The sequence below is a fragment of the Symsagittifera roscoffensis genome, chromosome 6 (genome assembly GCF_963678635.1).
Source record: "Symsagittifera roscoffensis chromosome 6, txSymRosc1.1, whole genome shotgun sequence".
Taxonomy (NCBI): Eukaryota; Metazoa; Xenacoelomorpha; order Acoela; family Convolutidae; genus Symsagittifera; species Symsagittifera roscoffensis.
In genome coordinates, this window is record NC_087067.1 from 7,592,529 (window position 1) to 7,618,261 (window position 25,733).

The 25,733-nt window shown below is 37.0% G+C and overlaps 1 protein-coding gene across 1 annotated transcript in view; it reads left to right on the forward strand.

Annotated features, from left to right (window-relative positions):
* LOC134848579 (uncharacterized) overlaps window positions 1–25,733 on the forward strand; it is a 74,208-nt gene that overhangs the window by 12,579 nt on the left and 35,896 nt on the right. The window contains exons 4-5 of the mRNA XM_063866093.1: window positions 3,745–3,965; window positions 8,241–8,291. Coding sequence (XP_063722163.1) covers window positions 3,745–3,965; window positions 8,241–8,291 — 272 coding nt within the window. The remainder of the gene's footprint in view (window positions 1–3,744; window positions 3,966–8,240; window positions 8,292–25,733) is intronic.

A 25,733-nucleotide genomic window follows, 5' to 3' on the forward strand; every position in this document is an offset into this window, starting at 1 on the left:
GCTCACCAAATGGGCTCAATCAAAAGCAAGATTTAAAACACTGCTAAACTGCTTCTAAAAACGCTATTTTTCATATTTTTGTAAGTAAAATTTTCTACCGAACAGTGTAGGAGTTTATTGCGTACAAAAAACTTATAAACTAGTGACGTAACAAGAATGCTTGGCTATAACGCGAAACTCTGATCGTTCCGAATGCACTTTGAGGCCAGTTTAAAAGAGTTTGGGTTAAAAAATTAACAGAATAATTATTATTATTTGTTTTTTTTTCACCCCCCATATTAAAAACAAAATGATGAATTTGGCGTCTTGTATACTAATAAAACGACCATTTAATTTCCTAAATTTTATTTAAAACCCAATAGAACGCCATCTGAGCGTGTTCTCAGACCGGAATATATCGCGCGTTAATTATCCCCATTGGTCTAATTAGCAGTGTTCAAACCGCCATAAATTTTCAAAAAAGAATCTTAACTTTTTTCTTTTTGATCTCAAAAAAAAAACATTATTTTTCAGATGGAAAGAAAATTGCCGTCAAAAATGCTTCGTTAAATATTCAAAATTGTCTGAATAAAAAACCACCCCAGGTATAAATAAAACTTCAACGAGCGATTCATTCGAAGTGTCCAGATGGGACAATTAAGAAGAGAGACAGAGTTCTTTGAGAAAGAACAGCGAGACCAAAGAAAAAAGAACAGATGAAAAAAGCTGAGTGGAGGTTGAGAAAAAAACAAAAAAACCACGTATCGAAAACATGTGACGTTTCATTATAAGGATGTGCAAACTTCATGTTTATAAGCATTCAGTTTCAACAAAAGTGAGACGCTGTTCACGCACCAATTTTTCTCCGTTAATAGCCAATTATCTGGCGTTTTTTTTGTTCGAAAGTGCAATTAATGTAGAAGAATTCGAAGACAAAAACTATATAGTCAAAAAAATCCATTCAGTTACCTTTTTGTGTCAATTTTTTCGAAATTGAAATATCTATTTTTCACTGAAATAACCGGAAAGTGTATGTTTCTCTCCATAAAAATGCGATGTGATATTTTGTTCTTTTCTCGATATTATTCGAACATTTTTTATAACATACCAAACAATCTAATTTTTTCATTAAGTTGGAATAAAATCATGAATCAAAGTAAGCATGATTTGCCCCTTTAATACAAGAATATAAAATCTTTTCAGAAATGGGTTGCAAAATTTACCCATTTCAATTTACCTTCTAATTTTTCAAATTATTTATTTTTCTTTTCATTGTATTAGCGCATTGAGTATCAATCATGCAATCGTTTTTCTCCGGTACTATTGCGTTAGACTGTTTTGGAACTAAAAATTATCTGGACTTTCTAAAAATTATCAGCAAAACTAACTATTTTTAGTTACTTCATGCTTGCAATGATCCATGTTGCTTGCCAATGACTTTTGGTTTACATTTTGAAATAAAATTTCATGCTTTTGTGAGTCAATTTTTTAGAGGGTTCTAGTGAAACAAAACTTAATTTTAAAACAACTCTACAGCACAAAAACAAGATTTTGTGGAACTATATGGCGTCCAAATTAGATTATTGTGAAAAAAAATTTACAAAAAGATTATAGAGACAGATTAGATGATGACATAAAGAAGATATAAGATGATTAAAATAGTATCTGGTGGGAACATACTGCGATAAAATTATTCTGCAAAACTATCCGTTTTCTTATCTTAATAAAAATTGTTGCTTGAACTGGTTACACATAATCAAGTTTAACGGCATCTTTTTCGGCAGGGTTTTCACAAAACACTTTTTTTGACCGAGAGTTGTACATTGATGCGGTTCAACAAAAGTGGGTGAAAAAAACAATAAGAAAAAAGGCCATATTTTCGACAAAAAGACATGTAATTGTGTGGTAGAAAAAACCGAGCAACAAAAGAGTGAGATGGTTGCCAAATGGATCTGACATCAAAGCTTTGAGCGTAAAAGTCACAAATTGTAAGAAAACTGATTACTGTGGGACAAAACAAAGAGAATCAAAGGAAGTGCAAACTTTATTTGAATAAGCATTGAATTGCAACAGAAGTGGGCGCCGTTCATGCACCAATTTTTTCCTGTTGATAATCAATCATCTGTCAGTTTTTTGTTCGAAAATGCATTTAACCAAAAAACATTGATGATCTGACTAATTTATCTTTGAAGACAAAAAATAGGTTATATAGTCAAAGTTATCCATTAAATTACTTCATACCAATTTTATTGGAATTAAAATTTGTATTTCAAAAAAAAATAACCGGAAAATTTTTTGTCTCCACACAAATCATAAATAATCTATTGTTTTTTTCTCCAAACAATTTAAAAAAATTGTACCATGCAGTGACATTCCAAATTTTTGCTTTGTTTTTTTTTTGTTTTTAGTGTAGTAGCGCATTGGTATTCATCCTGCTTTCATTTGTCGGTTTTTTGCCTTTGATTTTTTTGGAACTACAACTCATATGGACTTTCTAAAATTATCTTCAAAAAATACGATTTTTATTTGCTACATGCTTGCAATGATCCATGTTGGTTGCTTTTGATTTTTGATTTACTTTTTAAATTAAAGAAGAATGTTTTTTGTGAGTCAGTTTTTCTGAGGATTCTATTAAAGCAAAATTCGAGTTTATTGCAATTATATACCACAAACATATATTTCCGTGGAAACTAATGGCTTCAAAAAATATTGAAAAATCAATGTAAATCAAAAATCAAAATTACTTTTGATTTTGATTAACTTTTTGAATCAAAAATTCATGCTTTATTGAGAAATGTTTTCTGAGGATTCTATTAAAACAAAATTTGATTTTTTTTGCGATTATAAGGCACAAAAATAAACTTTTGTGGAAAAATATGGCGTCAAAAATAAATTATCGAAAAAAAATTATAAGTTGGTGACAAAAATTGGTTATACGAAGATACAAACAGTTTTTGGTGGAAACATGCTGCGATAAAATTGTTCTGAAAAGCAATCGTTTTTCTTATTATTCTATTTGAAGAACTTGTTGAATTGGTTACACAAAATCAAATTTAATGGCATCTCTTTTTGCAGAGTTTTCTCAATACACAGTTTTTTATCCGGGAAACTTTGGTGGATGTCCACAAGAGTCTGTAAAAATAACCAGAAAGAAACTGGCTAGAGTTTCGACAAAAAGTCACTCTAAAGCTGCGGTAGAAAAAAACCGAGCAAGATAAGAGTGGCATGATTGCTAAATGGATCTAACCTCAAAGCGTTGATCGGAAAATTCCTTTTTAAAAAAATTGGTTACTGCGAGACAAAATTTAAAAACAAAGGTTCCAATTTTCGAAGATTAATGGAGTGTTCTTGGAGTGTTTTTTGTTTAGCAGTTTTGACAGTCTTCTGTGCCATCTGAAAGATATTGCTGTCTGAAGCTCAAGTTTCAAAAGTTATTTTAGCTGTAGTCTTTTTTAAAATGTTATGGGGGATTAAAAATTGCTTATTTGGCCAACTTCAGATAATTAACGCGCGAGTTTTTGCGTTCTTATAACACGAGCAATTTATTGCGTTCCAAATTGAACCGATGTGAACCATTTGACCTTATTAATAGGTTAACCATAAATTACTTTCTTTTGTGGTTCACATTAGTTCGTAAGATAATAAATTGAATTGAAGAATTTGAAACATACAAAAAAGTAACTTGTTTTCTGTTGCAACTTTTTAATTCTGTTTCGTCAGTTTTATAACCAAAATACTTCAAATCTTGTTATAATTTTTGTTTAGATACCGGTGTTGTTGACAGTTTTGCTTCTAAATCTGTATTGTCTGATGGTAATTTTGCGTTCGGAGGAGCTTCACACCCTGGATTATTTTCTGATTACTTACCAATGCTTAAGCGATTTGTTATATTCTGGATTTCTTGGAACGGTTTTTTTCTTTTTTGACAACTACCTGCATGTCAAAATCATTTGCAAATTCTTTATGACAATGGGGCTGGAAAATTGGTGGGATAAGAGTTGCATTCCAACCAACACTATCCGATGATAAATCTGATTAGATCAAAAAACTGCTTTATGGTATCGGATTCTAAGTCAAGACCTTTAATAAAAAAAAAAATTTTCTTAATGAGTAGCCCAAAACAAAAAATAGTTAGAAATTCAACCAACACTATCCGATGATAAATCTGATTAGATCAAAAAACTGCTTTATGGTATCGGATTCTAAGTCAAGACCTTTAATAAAAAATATATTTTTCTTAATGAGTAGCCCAAAACAAAAAATAGTTTGAAATTTTTTATTGGAATTTTTTAAGCCTAATGTTTCCAAAACATCAGTAGAAATCATAATGTAATATAGTAATATATAAGCTTCATTTATTTCGAAGCCGAGTTAGGGATTCTAAGCAGTAGGGGTTTAACATGACAATACGGTGGAGTTATCGTAAGTTTGGGTATTGGATATAGCTGCCTAACGATCCCTATGTTTTACCGAATTCTACTGGTTCCACCAAAAATTTTCCTAATGACCGTAATGTAGAAAGTTACTTCACAGATCTCAGTGTTATTAAATTTGATTTTTTAAGTTATTTAAAAACATTCATAAATTTTGGCCAAAACACTGAAGGGATTATTCTTTCTTTCCAACGCACGCCGTTAACACCAAATATTTTTTGCAATTATTCGATAGATTACCTTATCCACTGCTGATTTCCATATGAACAAAGCCGGATAAACAATCAAAACTGAGTTTCATTTGACGCACCAATGTTTTATGCTCAGATTATCTGTATTTTGTTCTCGTCTTGCACAATTCTGTTTATTGTATTAAATTTTTAAATGTTCTGCTCCTTAAAAACGCATCCTTCATATCCAGTTTTAAACTTTTTACTAAATATGTTTTATTTGTCCTTCTTCATCTAAAATTTAATTGCATCAACAGTAATTTAGGTTCAAATTGGAAGAAAGTGAGTATGAGAGATAACAATTATCTCGAAAATTTTCTCAGCTGTCTGAATTATATTAAAATAAAAAAGTTACGAACAAATAAAATTGGAAAATCAGTAACATAAATTATTGAATTTGAGAGTTTCTCAATTTGAAAAAAAAATTATTCACTGACAAGTTTTTTATGTATTTATTTATTTTTAAGCTTATACAATATTGTCTTTTTAGATAATAAGTCAAAAAATCTAAGCAAAGAGAAACTTCGACGCATATTTCAATATAAAATCAGACAACAAATCCACACTAAAATGTTGTTGCAGAAGCAATTATGAGGAGAACAAGACTGCTCGTATCAGGGCGAAGCCCTGAATGTTCTGACTGCCTTTTAAGGTTTATGGAGCAGCAGTAAAAACATAAAAAATTAAATGAAATAAAATAAAATGAAAATTTTTTTTCTAAAATTTGAAGTTTTTTTTATGAAAATCATCCCCCCACTCGCCATATAAAGTACAGAACAATAGATTTCGCTCCTTGTAACAAATCAATTAGGCTTCTTTCAACCAATTTGGATCGATTTATAAAACGGATTAAATCTCCGCTTACGCGTTAATAGCGCGAATTATATCGCGCGTTAATTGTCCCAATATGGTCAAAATGGCCAAAATTGCAATCTTTAAACCCTCATAACTTTACGAGAAATGATCACAGGTGAAATATCTTTTCAAATTTAAGCTCAGGACAACAATGGCTTTCGAATGATATAAAAAAATTCCGTCAAAAATGGCTAGTTAAAAAGTCGAAATTTGTCTGAAGAAAAAAAAAACCCACCCGAATCGAAAGTCGGAACAATAAAGAATCTGGACAATCGATTGGAGTGATCAAATGATTTTATTAAATACGCTATCTATTTAACTAGATTTAAACAATTGTTTTACTGTCCGTCAAAAAACTAATTTTTGACAAGAGTAAAGGTATTTGATCTTAAAATTTCACAATTTTTAATTTTTGTTCCGACTTTCGATACGAAAGTAACGGAATATTTGTGCTCGGGGTGGGTTTTTTTTTCTTCAGACAAATTTCGACTTTTTAACTAGCCATTTTTGACAGAATTTTTTTTTGTCATTCGAAAGGTATTGTTGTCCTGAGCTCAAATTTGAAAAGATATTTCACCTCTGATCATTTTTCGTAAAGTTATGGGGGTTTAAAGATTGCCATTTTGGCCAATTTGGGACAATTAACGCGCGATATATTTCGCGCTAATAACGCGTAAGCGGAGAGTTAATCCGTCTTAGAAATCGTTCCAAATTGGTTAAAAGAAGCTTATTCGCCATAATTGGTTTGTTACAAGGAGCAAAATCTATCCTTTTGTACTTTGTATGGCGTGTGGGGGGATGATTTTCATAAAAAATTTCAAATTTTAGAAATTTTTTTTTTCATTTAATTTTTTCTTACATTAAATTTTTTAATGTTATTACTACTCCATAAACCTTAAAAGGCAGTCGGAACATTCAGGGCTTCGCCCTGATACGAGCAGTCTTGTTGTTTTTTATTTTCAATTTTCAGAATCTTTAATTAATTTTTCAGCATTTGTACTTCTACCTTTTTTGTATTCAATGTTTAGAATCGCTTAAATTTTTTTTCCTCCAATTTCAGAAAAGTATTTTAAATGTTTTTAATGTTACAAAATTTTTCTGTATATAATTTTGCTCCTATTGAAAACTATTTTTAAAAAGAATCTGTACTACTTTTTTGTTATTGCGTTAACAAATTTTTTGTCAAATAAATAGTTGTTTCAAAAGATTGAGTATTGCCAAAGAAATAATTGGATTTCTCACAAGGTAAAAATAGAAGTTTGATGAATAAAACAGTATAGTGAATAAAACAGTATAACAGAAAAAAAAAACAGTATAATTTAACGTCATGAATAACTTTTCAGTAAAAATAATTTTTTTTGTTAGATTGGATGAGAACTGTTCCTGCTTAGAAAAAAAAACAAATCTGACTGGTGACCCGGATTAATGTCAGTGTTTTGATTGAAAATTCTATTTAAAAACTTTGATTCAAATTTTTTCTAGCGTTATCAAATTAGAAATTTAAGAAAAACTTTAAGATAACTTGCTGTTTTGAACTATTTTTTGCCTATATCAATCCAATAATTCATTAAAATTAGCTGAAGTTTCACTGTCTCATTATAAATCAGGATTCTAAATCATTTTTTATTTCGTTCTTTGAAACTATAATATCCCATTTGTTCTTACTCCTAAGATGTTACGCGTACCTTAATGTTTGCGCAGTAAAACTGTTAATATTTCAAAAATAAAATATTAAATTGTGAAATTCTATCTTAATTTACTGGAAACTGTGTACTCAAATTGATAGATAGCCTGCTGACTGATTATCTAATCCATATCTTAATACAACCATTAATTCTGATTCAATAGTTGTTACTCATTTTTTACTCGTTTTTACTGTGCTTCTCATCATATTATGAGAAAAGCAAACTTAAAAATAGCTAATTCTGATCGTATTAGTCTTAACAAATTAACACAGTATGTCAAAGAATTAATTGAAACATCCCTGAAAATTTTCGAAGATAAATTTAGCGTGCAATTCATAGCAATCGTGCTTGGTGTGTCTAACTGAACCTTGGTGATGCTTATTTTCTCTGCTGCATAAAAAATATAATCAATGGTGGTTATATAACTTGAATGACTTGCTAATGCTAGGTTTCATTACGGCCGCTGAAAAAATTAATGTTAAGGTCGCGGCATTTGAAAAGTTATTTCTTCATGTTACTCAAGCAAAATTGAAATTTTTTAAAAATACATTATGATCACGGCGAGATTTTTGAAAAAAAATTTATTCAGAAGATTTGTTAGAAAAAACTATTTAAGGCTCATAAGGGACAAATAGTACTAAGGGTTAGCTAGAAATTGGTACCCAATAATCCCAACGAATGATAACTCTACCTAAAAGTCTTTTTAACCAATTGGGGGTTAAGATCTCAATTAAAATCAGTGGTGGTTTTGTACGAATAACTGCTTTTGGCCAGGGTTGTTTTCTTTTGGCTTGATCATTACGAGGCCAAATTATTCACTGGAGGGTTGCAAGTTTTAACGTCTGCATGTTTCTAGATTCCACAGAGAAGTCTAAAAATGTTAAAATTTAGTTGGAACGATCAAAAAAACGAAGGAACAAAAGCAGAACAAAGGGGGCATCCTTGTTGCGGAATCCGCTTGCAACTCACAAAATGCACAGTTTGGCCTGGTAATGATCTCTTATTGCTCAAAACTTCTGTTGTCATGACTTAAAAAATGCAACTTTGAGATGCCGCAGTTATCCTTTTCTTGTCAAATTTTGCCAATCGTTATCAGGATATCAATTGATGTTTGTTCTGATCTGATCTATAGAGCGACAAATTAGATTAGCAGGGTAGATGTTAGTTAAACTATTATTACAACTTTGCCGAAGCACTCAAAACAGTTCGTAAGTACAACAGTTTTGGAAAAAACGATTTTCAACAGTGCTAATACTCAACAGTTTTGCCAAAATCGTATGTTTGACTTTTTGAACACCATAACATAGATGTAGTTAACCAATGTAGGTGTTTTTTGTTACGATATTTTTAAAAATTTTAGGTGTTTTTTGGTGTTTTTTGTTTAAAAAATATGTTACGAGATTTTTGCGACCTATTTGAGTAACACAGAGCTGAGTCGCCAACTTATTTGTCCGCAAAAAATATCGCAACCCAAGAAGCAAACATTTCATTTTTAGGATATTTTTTCAATAATCTGGGCTTTGTGGAATATCTGATAGTTTTTTCATGAAAACACTCTGACGTATAACTGCTAATTAAATCTTTGAAAAAAAACTTTTCATAATAATTGTAAGATAACAAACGTTTAAATAACATGAATTTACATAAACGTGTCAAATAAAATCAATGTGTGCAACAATTATTTTTTTATAGCTGACGTGAGACTGATGGAATTGTCACTAATAATCTAGATAACATCATCAAAGACTGAAACTGAAGGTATTTGTTTTAATCGTTAATCGTTTAACAGTGATTAATAACGAAGGCAATGACCTTAAGAACACAGAGTCCAACCATAACTTGTTGGTGGACAACCACTTCCACAACATTTTCCTCTCTAGGAAAATTTCATAAATAGTATAATAGCAAATTCAATTATGAAAAAACAAGGTTTTCAAAATTTTTTAAAAATTCAGTCCGTTTTTTTGAAGAATAAATGAGTTGGCTTGAACTGCATAAATGCCGGCTCCTTCAATGGTGGACAACTGCGGGGTATTGTCGAAAGATCAAAAAAAAATCGTTTTACCCAAGAAAAAACTAGTATCGCCACGGTTACATTTTCTTCAACGTTCTTCACTGAATACTTGAGCAAAATTACTTGATTCCGAATTTAGATTGTTATCGACCTCAATTGGTTTTTTTGAAGTGTCCTTCTTCGAACTGATCACCAATGGGCCTTTTTAGTAGCTAGTTTGCCACCACTCAAGAAGAGTTGAAAAAAAACTGTAGCGATCTAGCAATGATCAATTGCGCTCTCATTCTCTCTAATTAAGACTTCCACAGTCAGATCACGAGACTGCGATGCCTGTTTTTTTTCGACTGTTGCGACAAAGGCTCTCAGCCTAACACCGCAGGAATCTTCTGCTGCACCGAAATGCTTGATGATAGTTTGAGGTTAGTAAATCAAAAATTTGGTTCACGTAGTATATTTAGGGAACTGGTGTAAACGGCGTCTTCGATGTCTTCGTCAATGAAGCGTATAGGAAGCGTAAGCCAAAAAGGAGCTGAACAAAAAAACTTTGCTCGGGTTGCTTGAATTGCAATGATTCAGAAGTTTCCTTAGAACGCTGACTGAAGTTGTTTTGAGCCTAATTCCGATCAATTGATTGACTGAGTTTAGTTGTAGCGGAAAATGACTCTTTCTAATTACCTTCCGTTTATCAGTTTTTTAGTCTTATTATTTGAATTTTGATCCATGCTTAAGTTCTTTTGTTTAATATAACGACTAAAATAACCGTTGAAAAACTTAAAACTAGTCTCGTTTCTGAATTTTTAGTCAATAAAGCTGAAAGGTATTTTGGAAAACAATGAATTTCTACCAAAAATGAAACAACAAAAAACTTTTTCCGTCTAGTTAAGGCCTACAAAACATATCCTTCAAGAGTTTTTACCACACGCCGAGCATGATCCTCAAATCTTGAAAGGCGTCGATGATCTATCTGTGCATCTATGGCGACCAAAAGTTATTGGCAACGTCCCACATCGTCTTTTGCCCATGACGTGACCGGTGGAGCAGGGGAACAACTAATTTGCTCAGACGCAAGTAATTCTCCCAGGAGTCCCTTGTTTATGCTTTTTCGTGCGACTATGTTTTCGTAGCGGGCCCTTTAATTGTCCTCGGTTTTGATTTTTATCAAAAAAGATCTGCTCCGAGGAGGCAATGTCGACCAGTAGTGTAGGGTTTAATTTCAGCTGATTTCAAGTTTGCTTGATGGCAATGCAATGGCTTTCCTCACTTGACGCAAAAACAATTCGACTCTGGGCATCCTTTTTAGCCCTAGGTATCCTCTTCAGCACTTCTGTTTTTTTCTCAACAACCGCAAAATCAGCCTCTGTTTTTTCTCAAAACTTTGATTGGGTACCACAATCTGTCTTAAGTCTAACAGTTATTGAAAAATTCATCAAATAAGTTGGGGTTGTCGTTGAGATTCAAGTTCAAATTGAAGCTGTTTGTCTTGAATGTTAAAATTTGGGACTAGATTACGGCTAAAAAATTTGGCCTAACACGATTTAACATCTCCTTATTGGTCGAGTTTCTATTCTCCGCTCTCTTGTGGCAATGAATTTAAGGTGGCTTCTCTATGACAAATCATTTATCGAGGACTTTGATTTGATAAAAATTTCTCTATGTAAGCCCCAACATCTATTAAAAAGTTGCAAATTTGAGCAGATTCCATGAAAGATTGAATAATTTGCGAAATAAAAATCCTCTCTGTAATGATACTTTACCAAAATGTATGAAATGATCAATTCGCCAAAATAAAATCCATCAAAAGGCGCCCTCTTTTAAACATTTTTAAGTTTGCGTAAAACTTTTTATTTGTATAAAGTTTCGCTCTCAAAATAACCGTGATGATCTAGAATGATGGTGAAAATTGACTGTTCTAATTGGTGAATGGACACATCTGTTCTTCTAGTGCTGCCTAATGGTGATACAGCAAAATTTTTTTCGTTTCTGACTCAAGTCTTAAAGAAGTATCATGTTTTTATTGGTCAAAAATGTTTGGCCTCCTTGAGCAAGACTTCGTCAGAGTATATTGCGTGGTTTTTCGAAATGTTTACAGACTGGGAACATTCGCCAAAAGTTTGGAGTGTTTCATCGAAAAAGTTGGTCTTTATAAGGAGAAGTTGGAAACGCTATAAATAAAAGATTCCTGAAGCCAAAACGCAAGGTCGAGAATTCAAAATGCAGCATCAGGTCTGCCCATCGGATTAATCTATTTTGATAAGTCTTATTTCTTCGATTTTCGATTGAAACAGTAATCATAACTTTGTGATTGGTTAAAATTTGTAACCGATTTCCTAAAAGGTAGTTGCCGAAGAATTCGAGCGACCAGACTGAGGCAAGAAGAGTTCATGCTATACTTCTTCTTTGAAAATTTTTTAGAGCTCTCGGAAAAAGTTATAGTTTCCACTTATCCGGTTCAACTCATGCTCTAAAGTTGACGCAAGTCACCTGTGTCTGTTGGCAAGTTTTTGTGCACTGTTTTGATGCGTTATAATTGTACAATTTGGTATATCAGCGGTGTGCTCGCTAAATCTCCGTAGAATGAAGTTAAAACCGAAAAATCAATAATGAATTCGTATTCTCGGCAATACAGAATTTATCGGATATATTGATAATTTTCATTCAAGTTTTTGCTGTTAAACAAGTTCATAATTTTTTAACCAATATTCAGCTCCAATAAACAAATTGGCGCAAGCTAGCCACAAGAACCGGTCGGTAATGTCCTTGAGACAAATTGCTCTTTTTGGCGGTCAGCCTTAATCAAGGCTGAACCGAATTAGAACCAAAAAACAGTTAAAATAGGATATAATCCCCGTTTTTAGTATATTAATACATGGGCAGGTGTGGGACTCAAACCTACGTCAACTGTTATGTCACACATATAATCGGCGTTAGCTTAGGCCACTCGGCCAACTGTGCTTTTTTATATGAATCTATACTCTTGTTTTATATGCATCTATACTCTACATTTGCTTTGCAACATCCTCCCCCCTGAAGAAGGAAGAACCGGAGCGAGCTTAACGGTCGGCCGAGTGACTTCACGGGTCTAGCTTCACGTCCTGTCCGTAGTTTAGATTGACGATTCGGGCCAGAGGGTAGTACCCACGCTGACTGTCTGGCTCAATCACCCACACAAGGTCGCCTGTTTTAAATGTGAAGTCAGAATGAGTGTGCCACTTGACGCGCTTATTCAGCGAGGGAACATATTCTCGAAGCCAACGAGACCAAATCGCGTTAGCATATGACTGCGCTCGCACGTACCTTTTCTTGTGATCGAAGTGCTCCCCGGGTAAAAGCGAAGGAAAGCTTGTGGCATGTTGTCCAAGCAAAAAGTGGTTTGGGGTTAACGCTTCTAGCTCACGTGAATCAGTACTAACGGGAGTGATTGGCCTCGAAGTCAAAGCCTGCTCAACTAAGCAGAGTGTTGTTCCTAACACCTCTTCAGTGACTCACCTACTGCCTAGGATATCGTACAGCACGCGCTTCACGCTTCGGACGAGGCGTTCCCAGGAGCCGCCATGATGGGGTGCGCCTGGCGGGTTAAATTTCCAAGTGACACCTTTGTGTGCAAAAATGGTCGGAGCCATGCCATTCTAGCTCTTGATGCAGGCAAGTAATTCCTTTTCCGCACCAACGAAGTTCGTGCCGTTATCCGACCAGATTGTGCTTGGCGTACCACGGCGCGCAATGAACCGTTCAATGCCCATGACACAAGAACTGGTGTCCAGAGATGGTACAAACTCAAGGTGTACAGCCCTGGTGGTGAGGCAAGTAAAAAGAAATCGCCATCTATTTTCAAGGTGAACCTTGAGGGCTTCCGAAGAAATCCCCCGCGTACCGGTATCAGCTGGATTATCGCCGCTCAGAACATGGTGCCACTCATCAACAGTGGTCGATTCGAGGATTTCGCCGACACGATTAGCGGCGAATACAAGTAATTTTTCAGTGGAGTTTATATATTTGAGTTTTGTGCGAACTCGAGATTCGCGCACGCAAAAATCCAACAGCACAGAAAACGTCCTGCGAGCTATCACCGAACATGTGGAGCTCAACTTGATCAACAGGCTCTGTGAAGTAACAACGGGGAATAGTCAATTACCCTAAGAGAGGGAGACCCGAGTGCCACTCGAGAAACTTGTCTCTGATGTCTTCTGGCAATTCGTCGTCCCATCTTTGACCACTGATTTTCAAAATATCTTTAAGTAAAAGACGGGCTCTAATTGTGTATGAAGCTACTAACCCAACAGGGTCAAACACAGAAGAGACGAAACTCAAGACGGTTCGTTGAGTTATTGCTTTATCGAGAGGACGATCCACGCCTCTGCTAACAACTAATGTGTCTTTCAAATGGTCCCACTTAAGACCTAAGACGTGTGATGATTGTTCGGCACCGTTACATATTTCCTTGATGGGTGAAGACGAGGTTTCGGATTCCTCGGGGTTCATTGCTGAAGTGATTTCATCAGCATTACTGACAAATTTAGTCAATTTAAATCCCCCCAATTTTAGTAAGGAAACCAAATTGCGACTAATTTTAATTGCATGGGTAACGTTCTCGAATGAATCCAAGTAATCGTCCATGTAAAATTTTTCATTTACGACTGAGGCGGCCTCAGGGTATGTGGACATATTATCAGTGTCTGTTTTTCGCAACGCGGAATTGGCGCACGTAGGCGAATCCCGTGCGCCGATTATTTGGCGACTGTACTGATAAACTACCACATCGGAAGTGGTATCCTCCCGCCACAAAAAACGGAGCAAAATTTGATCGCGGGCAAGGACTCCTACCTGGAGGAACATACCCTCTATATCCGCTGAGACGGCGTACTTGTGTTGACGGAATCGCAAAAGTACACAAGTTAAATTTTGGAGTAGGTCCGGACCCACCAATAAGGACTTATTTAAGGATGTGCTGTGAAACTTAGAAGCCCCATTAAGGACTCTAGGCATCCTCTTCAGCACTTCTGTTTTTTTTCTCAACAACAGCAAAATCAGCTTCTGTTACTTCTCAAAACTTTGATTGGGTACCACTATCTGTCTTAAGTCTAACAAGTTCATCAGACAAATTGCGGTTGTCGCTGAGATTCAAGTTCAAATTGAATCTGTTTGTCTTGAATATTAAAATCTGGGACTACAGCTAAAAAAATTTGGCCTAACACGATTTAACATCTCCTTATTGGTCGAGTTTCTATTCTCCGCTCTCTTGTGGCAATGAAGTTAAGGTGGCTTCTTTATGACAAATCATATATAGAGAGGACTTTGATTTGATAAAAAATTCTCCATGTAAGCCCCAACCTCTATTTAAAAATTGCAAATTTGAGCAGATTCCATGAAAGATTGAATAATTTGCGAAATAAAAATCCTCTCTGTAATGATACTTTGCCAAAATGTATGAAATGATCAATTTGCCAAAATAAAATCTTACAAAACGCGCCCTCTTTTTAGCATTTTTAAGTTTGCGTAAAACTTTTTATTTGTATAAAGTTTCGCTCTCAAAATAACCGTGATGATCTAGAATGATGGTGAAAATTGACTGTTCTAATTGGTGAATGGACACATCTGTTCTTCTAGTGCTGCCTAATGGTGATACAGCAAAATTTTTTTCGTTTCTGACTCAAGTCTTAAAGAAGTATCATGTTTTTATTGGTCAAAAATGTTTGGCCTCCTTGAGCAAGACTTCGTCAGAGTATATTGCGTGGTTTTTCGAAATGTTTACAGACTGGGAACATTCGCCAAAAGTTTGGAGTGTTTCATCGAAAAAGTTGGTCTTTATAAGGAGAAGTTGGAAACGCTATAAATAAAAGATTCCTGAAGCCAAAACGCAAGGTCGAGAATTCAAAATGCAGCATCAGGTCTGCCCATCGGATTAATCTATTTTGATAGGTCTTATTTCTTCAATTTTCGATTGAAACAGTAATCATAACTTTGTGATTGGTTAAAATTTGTAACCGATTTCCTAAAAGGTAGTTGCCGAAGAATTCGAGCGACCAGACTGAGGCAAGAAGCGTTCATGCTATACTTCTGCTTTGAAAATTTTTTAGAGCTCTCGGATAAAGTTATAGTTTCCACTTATCCGGTTCAACTCATGCTCTAAAGTTGACGCAAGTCACCTGTGTCTGTTGGCAAGTTTCTGTGCACTGTTTTGATGCGTTATAATTGTACAATTTGGTATATCAGCGGTGTGCTCGCTAAATCTCCGTAGAATGAAGTTAAAACCGAAAAATCAATAATGAATTCATATTCTCGGCAATACAGAATTTATCGGATATATTGATAATTTTCATTCAAGTTTTTGCTGTTAAACAAGTTCATAATTTTTTAACCAATATTCAGCTCCAATAAACAAATTGGCGCAAGCTAGCCACCAGAACCGGTCGGTAATGTCCTTGAGACAAATTGCTCTTTTTGGCGGTCAGCCTTAATCAAGGCTGAACCGAATTAGAACCAAAAAAACAGTTAAAATAGGATATAATCCCCGTTTTTATCATATTAATACATGGGCAGGTGAGGGACTCGAACCTACGTCAACTGTTATGTCACACATATAATCGGCGTTAGCTTAGGCCACTCGGCCAACTGTGCTTTTTTATATGAATCTATACTCTTGTTTTATATGCATCTATACTCTACATTTGCTTTGCAACATCCTCCCACCTGAAGAAGGAAGAACCGGAGCGAGCTTCGGGCCAGAGGGTAGTACCCACGCTGACTGTCTGGCTCAATCACCCACACAAGGTCGCCTGTTTTAAATGTGAAGTCAGAATGAGTGTACCACTTGACGCGCTTATTCAGCGAGGGAACATATTCTCGAAGCCAACGAGACCAAATCGCCTTAGCATATGACTGCGCTCGCACGTACCTTTTCTTGTGATCGAAGTGCTCCCCGGGTAAAAGTGAGGGAAAGCTTGTGGCATGTTGTCCAAGCAAAAAGTGGTTTGGGGTTAACGCTTCTAGCTCACGTGAATCAGTACTAACGGGAGTGATTGGCCTCGAAGTCAAAGCCTGCTCAACTAAGCAGAGTGTTGTTCCTAACACCTCTTCAGTGACTCACCTACTGCCTAGGATATCGTACAGCACGCGCTTCACGCTTCGAACGAGGCGTTCCCAGGAGCCGCCATGATGGGGTGCGCCTGGCGGGTTAAATTTCCAAGTGACACCTTTGCAGGACATTCCTTTTCCGCACCAACGAAGTTCGTGCCGTTATCCGACCAGATTGTGCTTGGCGTACCACGGCGCGCAATGAACCGTTCAATGCCCATGACACAAGAACTGGTGTCCAGAGATGGTACAAACTCAAGGTGTACAGCCCTGGTGGTGAGGCAAGTAAAAAAAAATCGCCATCTTTTTTCAGTGCTTCTGCGAACCTTGAGGGCTTCCGAAGAAATCCCCCGCGTACCGGTATCAGCTGGATTTTCGCCGCTCTGAACATGGTGCCACTCATCAACAGTGGTCGATTCGAGGATATCGCCGACACGATTAGCGGTGAATACAGGTAATTTTTCACTGGAGTTTATATATTTGAGTTTTGTGCGAACTCGAGAGTCGCGCACGCAAAAATCCAACAGCACAGAAAACGTCCTGCGAGCTATCACCGAACATGTGGAGCTCAATTTGATCAACAGGCTCTGTGAAGTAACAACGGGGAATAGTCAATTACCCTAAGAGAGGGAGACCGGAGTGCCACTCGAGAAACTTGTCTCTGATGTCTTCTGGCAATTCGTCGTCCCAACTTTGACCACTGATTTTCCAAATATCTTTAAGTAAAAGACGGGCTCTAATTGTGTATGAAGCTACTAACCCAACAGGGTCAAACACAGAAGAGACGAAACTCAAGACGGTTCGTTGAGTTATTGCTTTATCGAGAGGACGATCCACGCCCCTGCTAACAACTAATATGTCTTTCAAATGGTCCCACTTAAGACCTAAGACGTGTGATGATTGTTGGGCACCGTTACATATTTCCTTGATGGGTGAAGACGAGGTTTCGGATTCCTCGGGGTTCATTGCTGAAGTGATTTCATCAGCATTACTGACAAATTTAGTCAATTTAAATCCCCCCAATTTTAGTAAAGAAACCAAATCGCGACTAATTTTAATTGCATGGGTAACGTTCTCGAATGAATCCAAGTAATCGTCCATGTAAAATTTTTCATTTACGACTGAGGCGGCCTCAGGGTATGTGGACATATTATCAGTGTCTGTTTTTCGCAACGCGGAATTGGCGCACGTAGGCGAATCCCGTGCGCCGATTATATGGCGAGTGTACTGATAAACTACCACATCGGAAGTGGTATCCTCCCGCCACAAAAAACGGAGCAAAATTTGATCGCGGGCAAGGACTCCTACCTGGAGGAACATACCCTCTATATCCGCTGAGACGGCGTACTTGTGTTGACGGAATCGCAAAAGTACAAAAGTTAAATTTTGGAGTAGGTCCAGACCCACCAATAAGGACTTATTTAAGGATGTGCCGTGAAACTTAGAAGCCCCATTAAGGACTCGGCGCACCTTACCCGGCTTATTCGGGTTTACGAAGGGATGGTGCGGAAGATACCACTCGCGATCCGAACGCTTACGTGGATTATGCGGTTCGACGGTAACGACATAGCCTTTCCTAACGTCCTCTCTAATTGTTTCTGCGTATCTTTCGCGCAGCTCAGTGTCTTTTATTAACCTTCTCTCCAATGTTTTAAATTGGACGAGTGACGAGTAGTAATTGTTTGGTAGACTGACATTACTATCAATCCAAAGCATAGGCACAATGTATCTTTCGCCATTGTGAACGGTTTCAGAATTTAGGATGGATAAAGCATGTTTATCCGCGGCGGAACGGGCATCGACTTGTTTGAAAGCACCATACAATTCCAACTGGTACCAGGATTCTATCTGGTCAGTCAGAGAAGAATCTTCAACAACACACTTGAAATACGAAGAAGTAGAATTAACGGACGGCGGCAACGGACCACTTATGACCCAACCTATCGGTAGGCGAACGGAACACGGTGAGTTTTTATCATCTCCCAAGATGAACTCAATGGGTTTAACGACGTGGTAGTAGTCTTGTCCGATAATAACTTCAACGTCCTCATAAGTATATTGATTGGGCTTAATAGGTGCTAATTGTGGATATCTGTTCTGCAAATCAGCAATATTGATTAATTCGGAACCAATCCGAATATTGTCTTTAACATATACACAGAAAAAAAATACGAAACCAGTTTTATTTGGCTCGGAGGAAACTGTAAACTTGACCCTCTGAGTCTCAACAACGGTGGTTGAATTGAAACCACTAATTGACAAGTTAACGGGCTCCCCTACTAAGCCGAGACGGTTTACGAGTGACGAAGACAACCAGGAGTGAGTCGATGCACTATCACAAAGAACCAACGTCAGGAGACTGGTTACATCCGATGGTACACCAAGTGTTGCAATTGGCAACAACCCTTTAGAAGATTCAATGTCATGTACATCACTAACAGCGGCATGGGAGGAAGTGTTTGTAGTCTCCTTATATTGTCTTCCGGATTTGTTTGTTCCAGCCTTATTCGAGACCTTTGAATTTTCCTTCCGAGGAAATATTCTTTCGGCTCCATGGAGCAAGACATTATGTGTGCTATCACACTCTGGCTTTGGGCACTTTTTTGCTCTAGAACATTGCCGGAAACTATTATTGTTATTGAGGCAAGCGAAGCAAAGTTTCTGTTCAGCAAAGTATTTTGCTCGCTGAGTAGCATTCTTTTCCTTAAAAACAGCACAATTCCACAATGCATGATTACCCTTACACAAAACGCACGGCGGAAACTTAGGTTTATCCTGAGCCTTACTAGTTACCTGGCTATTGGCTGCAAAAATTTTGCTTGTTTTTGGTTTAACTGGTTCCTCGTTTTTTGCCTTAGATGTGAGTAAACGTAATCTTTCATGCCCCTCCGATTAACAACCTTGGTTCGGATAAGTGGAAGACGGTGCGTAGTCTTCGTTGACTGGCTGATAACCAGTATTAGTATGATTGACAAAGTGCGGAACATGTTGTGGATGAACTGGGGGCGTATTAAAATACACAGTCCCACCAGTAGTATACGGAGCGGCGGTGTTACATGATGGGACAACAGTTGTCACATTAGAAAAAATGCTTTCAGCATTACAACACTGAGCAGGCGTGACTATTGGAGTTGTAGCTGCCAATCGCCATAAATTTGCATCACTTGTGTAGTAATCGTTGATTTTAGGTGACACAGTATGCGGAACAAAGGGAAGATTATGTTGCGTCTGGACTGGCGCTGCATAGCAATTAGGTGCCGAAAAGAAAACCGGCGTTGGGTTTTCTCCAGAAGATGAGAAGCCAACACCAGCAAATGCAGGTGACAAAGAAACAAAACCAGAACCGGATTGTGCCTGTAAAATTGGGACAGGTAATGATTCCGGTTGCGCGATGACAAAACTACCATTAGTTATGTTTGAACTCATGGTCTGTAAAGGAACAGCAGACGGCGGTGGTAACACATGTGCACTAGAATGCATATTGTTAACTGGGAATAGACCAGGAGCTTGCAATGGCAAAAGGCTTGCACTGCCAAATTGAGGCATAGCCCGATGTCCATAACTATGGATTCCAGGGTCACTCAATGCTGTGTGCTCATGCTAATGACTATTACTGGTGGGAATTGCATGAGCGAGGATGGCGGAAGTCGTCGGTCCCGACGAAATGGGTACAGGAGTGAAGGCCAGCAAACCTGGCGCACTAACAACGTCAGGAGGTGCCAGTAAACTAACAGAGTCTACCCAATCATTAGTTCGATCGATTGCTACTTTTGAAATAGTTTGACTTACTCCTGTCGAGTTACTTTCCGCTACCTTCTCGCTAACCTCAGATGAACTGTCCTCAAGTTCAAACGCTTTCAGTTCCATTTCAATTAGTTGCTTTTTATGACTTTTAGCCAATTGCTCTAGTTCCAGCTGACTTTGTTCGAACTTAGGACGGTTCTCTTGCTCTTTAAGTCTTAAAGACACTTGATACTGCCTTTCCAGCTCCTCATGGCGTCGTTTTACTAAAGCTAATTCATACCGTTTCTCACTTGATGACATAGTGCGAACAGTCGACGTATGACGAGTGGAAGCAGATTTATCAGACTTATGAGAGTCAAGCTTTCTACTATCCTTAGACTTATTAGAGACCTTAGACCTGTTTTCAGATACTCGTGCTTCTGAATCTTTTGTTTTGTGCGAGCGTGAGGATGTCTCAGACCTAGTTTGTTGTAAAGATCCCTTGCTCCCTGTAATGTCGGCTGCTGGAAATGACGAGGGTTCAAGGCTCATCTTGTAACTCTGAGCTTCGTGCATTACTTTATCGTTTATTTCGGTTACTTTCTTAAGCCAAAGGTCTTGCTGAGCAATAATTTTTCCAGGGTTTTCCGTTTTTCCCGCCAACCTAATTAATTTCTCATTGACGTCGACAGCTTTTCCAACGCAATTTTACATTTGTAAACAGCATTATCAATTTTTGTGGTGCGACTATTATTCTCAATGTACTCAAGTAATATTGAGTGACCTTTAAGCAGCTCACTTTCTAGATTTAGACGGGTTTCAAATAACTTGCGCATCTTACATTGGAATTTTTCGTCCATAGTTTTCACAAATTGACAATATTCTACGGATGCTCACTTATAGAAAACAATCAATAGAATGAGATACTGTTTTGGTACGTAATTAAATTTGCATTAATAAATCAACATAAGCTTACAAGACGGGGGAATTTGACGTCTCAAAGTTTCTGCCTGAAGCCTATTTTTTATAGCTTTCCAAGCTTTGAGGGGTAAGCGGTTCCGCTTCTTACGTGTCTTAAGGATGTTAAGATTAGCGCTATAACGCCTTAGAAGGAGGAGAGTCTTTAACTCAAGGGAAGGAGGCTGGTGAAGCTCTTTGTACTTCTCAATTAGTACCTGGTCCTTAGCCTTACGCTTAGAGATAAAGTCTTTAACGACGTTCAGAACGAGAATAACTGTTGAACCTAAAATTTCCTCTATATCCTCGGTTCCGTTCCGTCTACAGTATACGATTGCACAAATGTTTGTCCTATACCTTAATAACAAATTGACAAGTTGCTCACTACTCAGCGTACAGTTATTGTTACTGCGGTGCCTACTTATCGATTTATTAATGGCGTCGTGCCAAATTACAAGGTCGTTACGGTGCGACAAGTAGTGATGAAGCTAGTAGTGTATTGTTTTATGAGAGTCCCTAGCGTTAAAGTTCAAACTTAAACCTGGCTTCGTAAAGCAAGTTACTTTGACGCGCTTCTGGGACGGAGCGGGAAGTTTTCGGAGCGGGTGATCCAAAGAACTAGCTCCTAGAATGAATACCATATACTTAAGGGACCTATGCGACGGCTTCGTTACGCTTAAGTACCAATGTGGTTGGAAAACTAAGTAGGTCGGTTGAACTCCAACAACGCACACGGATTCAACCTGAGGATGAAAGAATTCAACTTATTTCACGTAATATTACTGTACCTGACCACTTAACTTTACTGTCACGCAACGAAGTCGATAATCGGACGGGCTGAAAAGGCTTTGTTTTATTTGAAGCGAACTGGCTTTCAGTTTCACCAATGGTGGGTGGGGGATCAGGCAAATTGGTTAAGTTCCAACAACACACGCGGAAGAAACCTGAGGATGAAAAAACTCAACTTAATTTGCCTGATATTTCGCTACCAGACCACTTAACATGAGGTTGGTGTCATCTCACAGCACAGTTTCGCAGAATTCTGGAGACGTTTTGAGGATTTTTTGTCAATTTTTCACTTTTTTCACAGAATTTTTCAGAAAATTTTGGTCAGCAGGTTCGAGTCATAAGCCAATCCAAAAAAACTAGTCCAGTACCTCTTGTCTATGTTCCGATTTCACTGATTAATATTCCGTTCACATATATCCAAAAAATTTTGGTATCGAGAAAAAATGTCAAGTCAGTTTGTCTATGTACCGACTGTAAGCTATTTCAGTTCAACGGAACTGACCAAAAATTTTGGATATTGAGGAAAATTACCGGGGGCTAGCTTGCGGGAAAATTTTGTAGCATATATGACATCGTATATAAATTTAAAGCACGAATGAAGAGTTTTAAAAATTTTGGAAACGTCTTACAGTTTTATTTGGAGATTGGCGACACCGGGAAAAATCAAAACTTCGGGTGTCGAGAGAAACACAGCTCCACTTCGACTAAACGTCAACAATCAGGACAACTTGACAGTTGGCGTAGCAATCGACAGTCTAGATACCGGCCTCCATTGCACTCGACATCTGTGTGAATGCCTCTGTCCTATTGCACTCGGATCCTGGGGTGCTGAAATCTTGATCAATCTCTTCCTCCCAAATTTCCTACCAAAATTGAATATTCACTCATTGGATAACCGTCCGATAAGGAATAACTGTCCGTGTCGGGTAAACTGTCCGAGAAACCATCGTGTTCGGGAAACTGTCGTACCGACCGACTTCGTGTCTTCGTCGGTCCCTTGTTAATAGACTAATAACTTCTGTTCCCTAGCTGCCAAAGTCAACCGTAGGAAAGAAGGGGCAAAGAATGATAATTCGGGTGGTAGAAATCGAAAAGATCCCTTGTGGGGCGCCAAAATTTGCTCGCTAAATCTCCGTAGAATGAAGTTCAAACCGAAAAATCAATAATGTATTCGTATTCTCGGCAATACCGAATTTATCGGATATATTGATAATTTTAATCAAGTTTTTGCTATTAAACAAGTTCATAATTTTTTAACCAATTTTCAGCTCCAATAAACAAATTGGCGCAAGTTAGCCACAAGAACTGGTCGGTAATGTCCTTGAGACAAATTGCTCTTTTTGGCGGTCAGCCTTAATCAAGGCTGAACCGAATTAGAACCAAAAAAAAAACAGTTAAAATAGGATATAACCCCGTTTTTAGTATATTAATACATGGGCAGGAGGGGACTCGAACCTACGTCTACTGTTATGTCACACATGTTTTCGGCGTTAGCTTAGGCCACTCGCCCAACTGTGCTTATTTTATATTAATCTATACTCTTGTTTTATATGCATGTATACTCTACATTTGCATTGCAACACGCGGTTAATGATAAAATTTACGGAAAAACGTCATCTAATTCTTGCGAAATGATATTTTTTTTTGCTGAGTTTCAATGAAGATTGTACAGCGTTTGAAGCTTTGGAACAGTGTTTATGTGCTGAAATAGCTTCTTTTTTTGAAAGTTTTTTCGGAAAAACTCTTTCGTCATTTAAAATTTCAGAATGTCTGTTAATAAGCAAAATACTGTTTTGATACTGTATGAGGCGATGTTTTAACCAGATAGAGCAATGAAGTTACAGTGCTGCCCAAGTGTTAATACAACGTTTACTGAGTAAAAAATAATTTAGATCTATCGAAGTTAACCAGAATGTAACCTCTAATTTTGTGGTGATGATTTGAGCGGCTGAGTCTAAGATTTCAATAAAATTTCGCGTCTTAAACTTTTTCTGGAGAGTTGTGGTTTCATCAACCGCCTGTTTCACTTTCATCGTTTTTTTATGTTCATGCTATTTTTTTCATATCTCGTTGCTGTAATAACTCGCATGGAGCTACGAAATGGTCGCTAGTACATATAACCATATTCACGATGTGACTTTCCTTTATTTACATTTTGTTTTCGGATTCTACCATTGCTCTCCTTAATTGGGATCAGAGGCGACAACTTCATCATTCTTGTGACTATCTGAACCTCGTCTCTTGGGCTTCCAACTCCGATTCTGAACAATCTTCCCTTTTGCCGTCTACCATGTTCCCGATGAGGATACAGAGTTCAATCTGAGTTTCAATGAAGCGCATCTTTGCGATGAATATGTCTCGTATGTTATCCTTTTTGTTTTCTTCTGACCATCAAGTTTTAGATACTTGACCTGCTAAGCGAGGACAATTTAATTCGAGATCACTCGCCGTGTGGTGAATTGACGAGATGTATCTATTAAATTATAGAGTTTCTTCCAAATATCAAAACGCTTGCAATTGTTTTTTTTTAAAGAAAACAATCAGAATGAATTAAAATTCACATGTGCATGTTATGCATTAAGGAATATCTTCTAAAGCAAGGAAAAAACGACTTTAATTCGTGCGTCTTCGTCTTGGATGTATACCATCAGGCAGACTTTGAGCCTTTTCTTACGCCGATTTTTGTTTGGTCAACTTCCGTAAAGGTTTATTAAAATCGTGGAACATTTAAAATCGTGGAACTATGTCGTCTGTTTCGGTCTTAGCTTCCGATGATGGAACAGTTTCAGCTTTAGCGGTGGGTTTACTTAATAATTTACTAACAGTTACCAAGTTCTCCATAAAGTTCTCTAGAAAATTGAAAAGAATGCTTGTGTACAACTAAAACTTTCCGATAGATGACTTGAGAGTGATACAATTAGCACCACTCTAGCCAACTTCAGATTGAACAGAAATGGCAGTTATCCATGAAATTGGTAAATTTACCGTGATCAGCAATATTATAACCAATAACCTCAGCACAATCTTATCTTAAGAGTTTGGTATCAAACTTAGACTGTACTTCAAATATCAGCAATTTCTAAAACGACCGTATTTTGGGTTTTTGTGTCTGTTTTCTTTATTTCTCCATCTGCGGAAACACGGTGACTGGGCCAAAATGATCGCAAGCTTCGTTTAAAACGTTCATGGGTTCTGCTTGTTTCACTTATTTATAAGGAAATGGGTTGAATAATTTTTTTAATAAACGAGAAGAATGAACCTAAGCTTCAGCAACTTTTCCAACTATCCATCACTAAATTGCCAGTGTACAGATGAATGAGCTAAGCTACGCTTAAAGTGTCCTTTTGATCATTTGTTTCAAGCAAATAGCTGATTCCAGTTCTTAAGTCATTTGTTGACTGGGTCCGAAATCAAATCTAAATGGGCTCAATAACTTCATAGAAGCAACTAAAATACAAAAAAGCAAAAACAAAAAAACAGGTGTTTGGATTGGTAGTAGAGACTTGTCACAGAAAACTTAGATTTTCAATTAGTTTCCCTGATTGACACAAAAATGCTAGTCATACAATTTTTTCATATCTGTCTTAAAATCTCTAATTTCAAAAATTCAAGAAAAGTTTTATAATCTGCCATTTTGCCGATAATAGATTGTAGAACTAGCGATTTCACAAGCTATGGAAACTTTGCTAAGCGTTTCTTCAAGATTCAAAAAATTTGTTGCCGATATATTATTTCCTACTTCTGATTCACTAATCTTGACGGTCTTAGCTTATGTGTATTTTTTGATGAAAGAATTGTCTGGCAAAAACCAAAAAACCAAAAAAAAAAAATGTTTGAAGTTTCTGATCAACTGAAGTCTAATATTTTCTGCTCCAAAAGCAAAAAAAAGGTTAAGTTGAATACGATTCAGAGTCAATGCAAATATTATCGGTCGGATTGTTCGGAGTCAGTCGCGCAAGGTTTTCTTTTCATTTACTTCGACCTTTTTGATATCAGT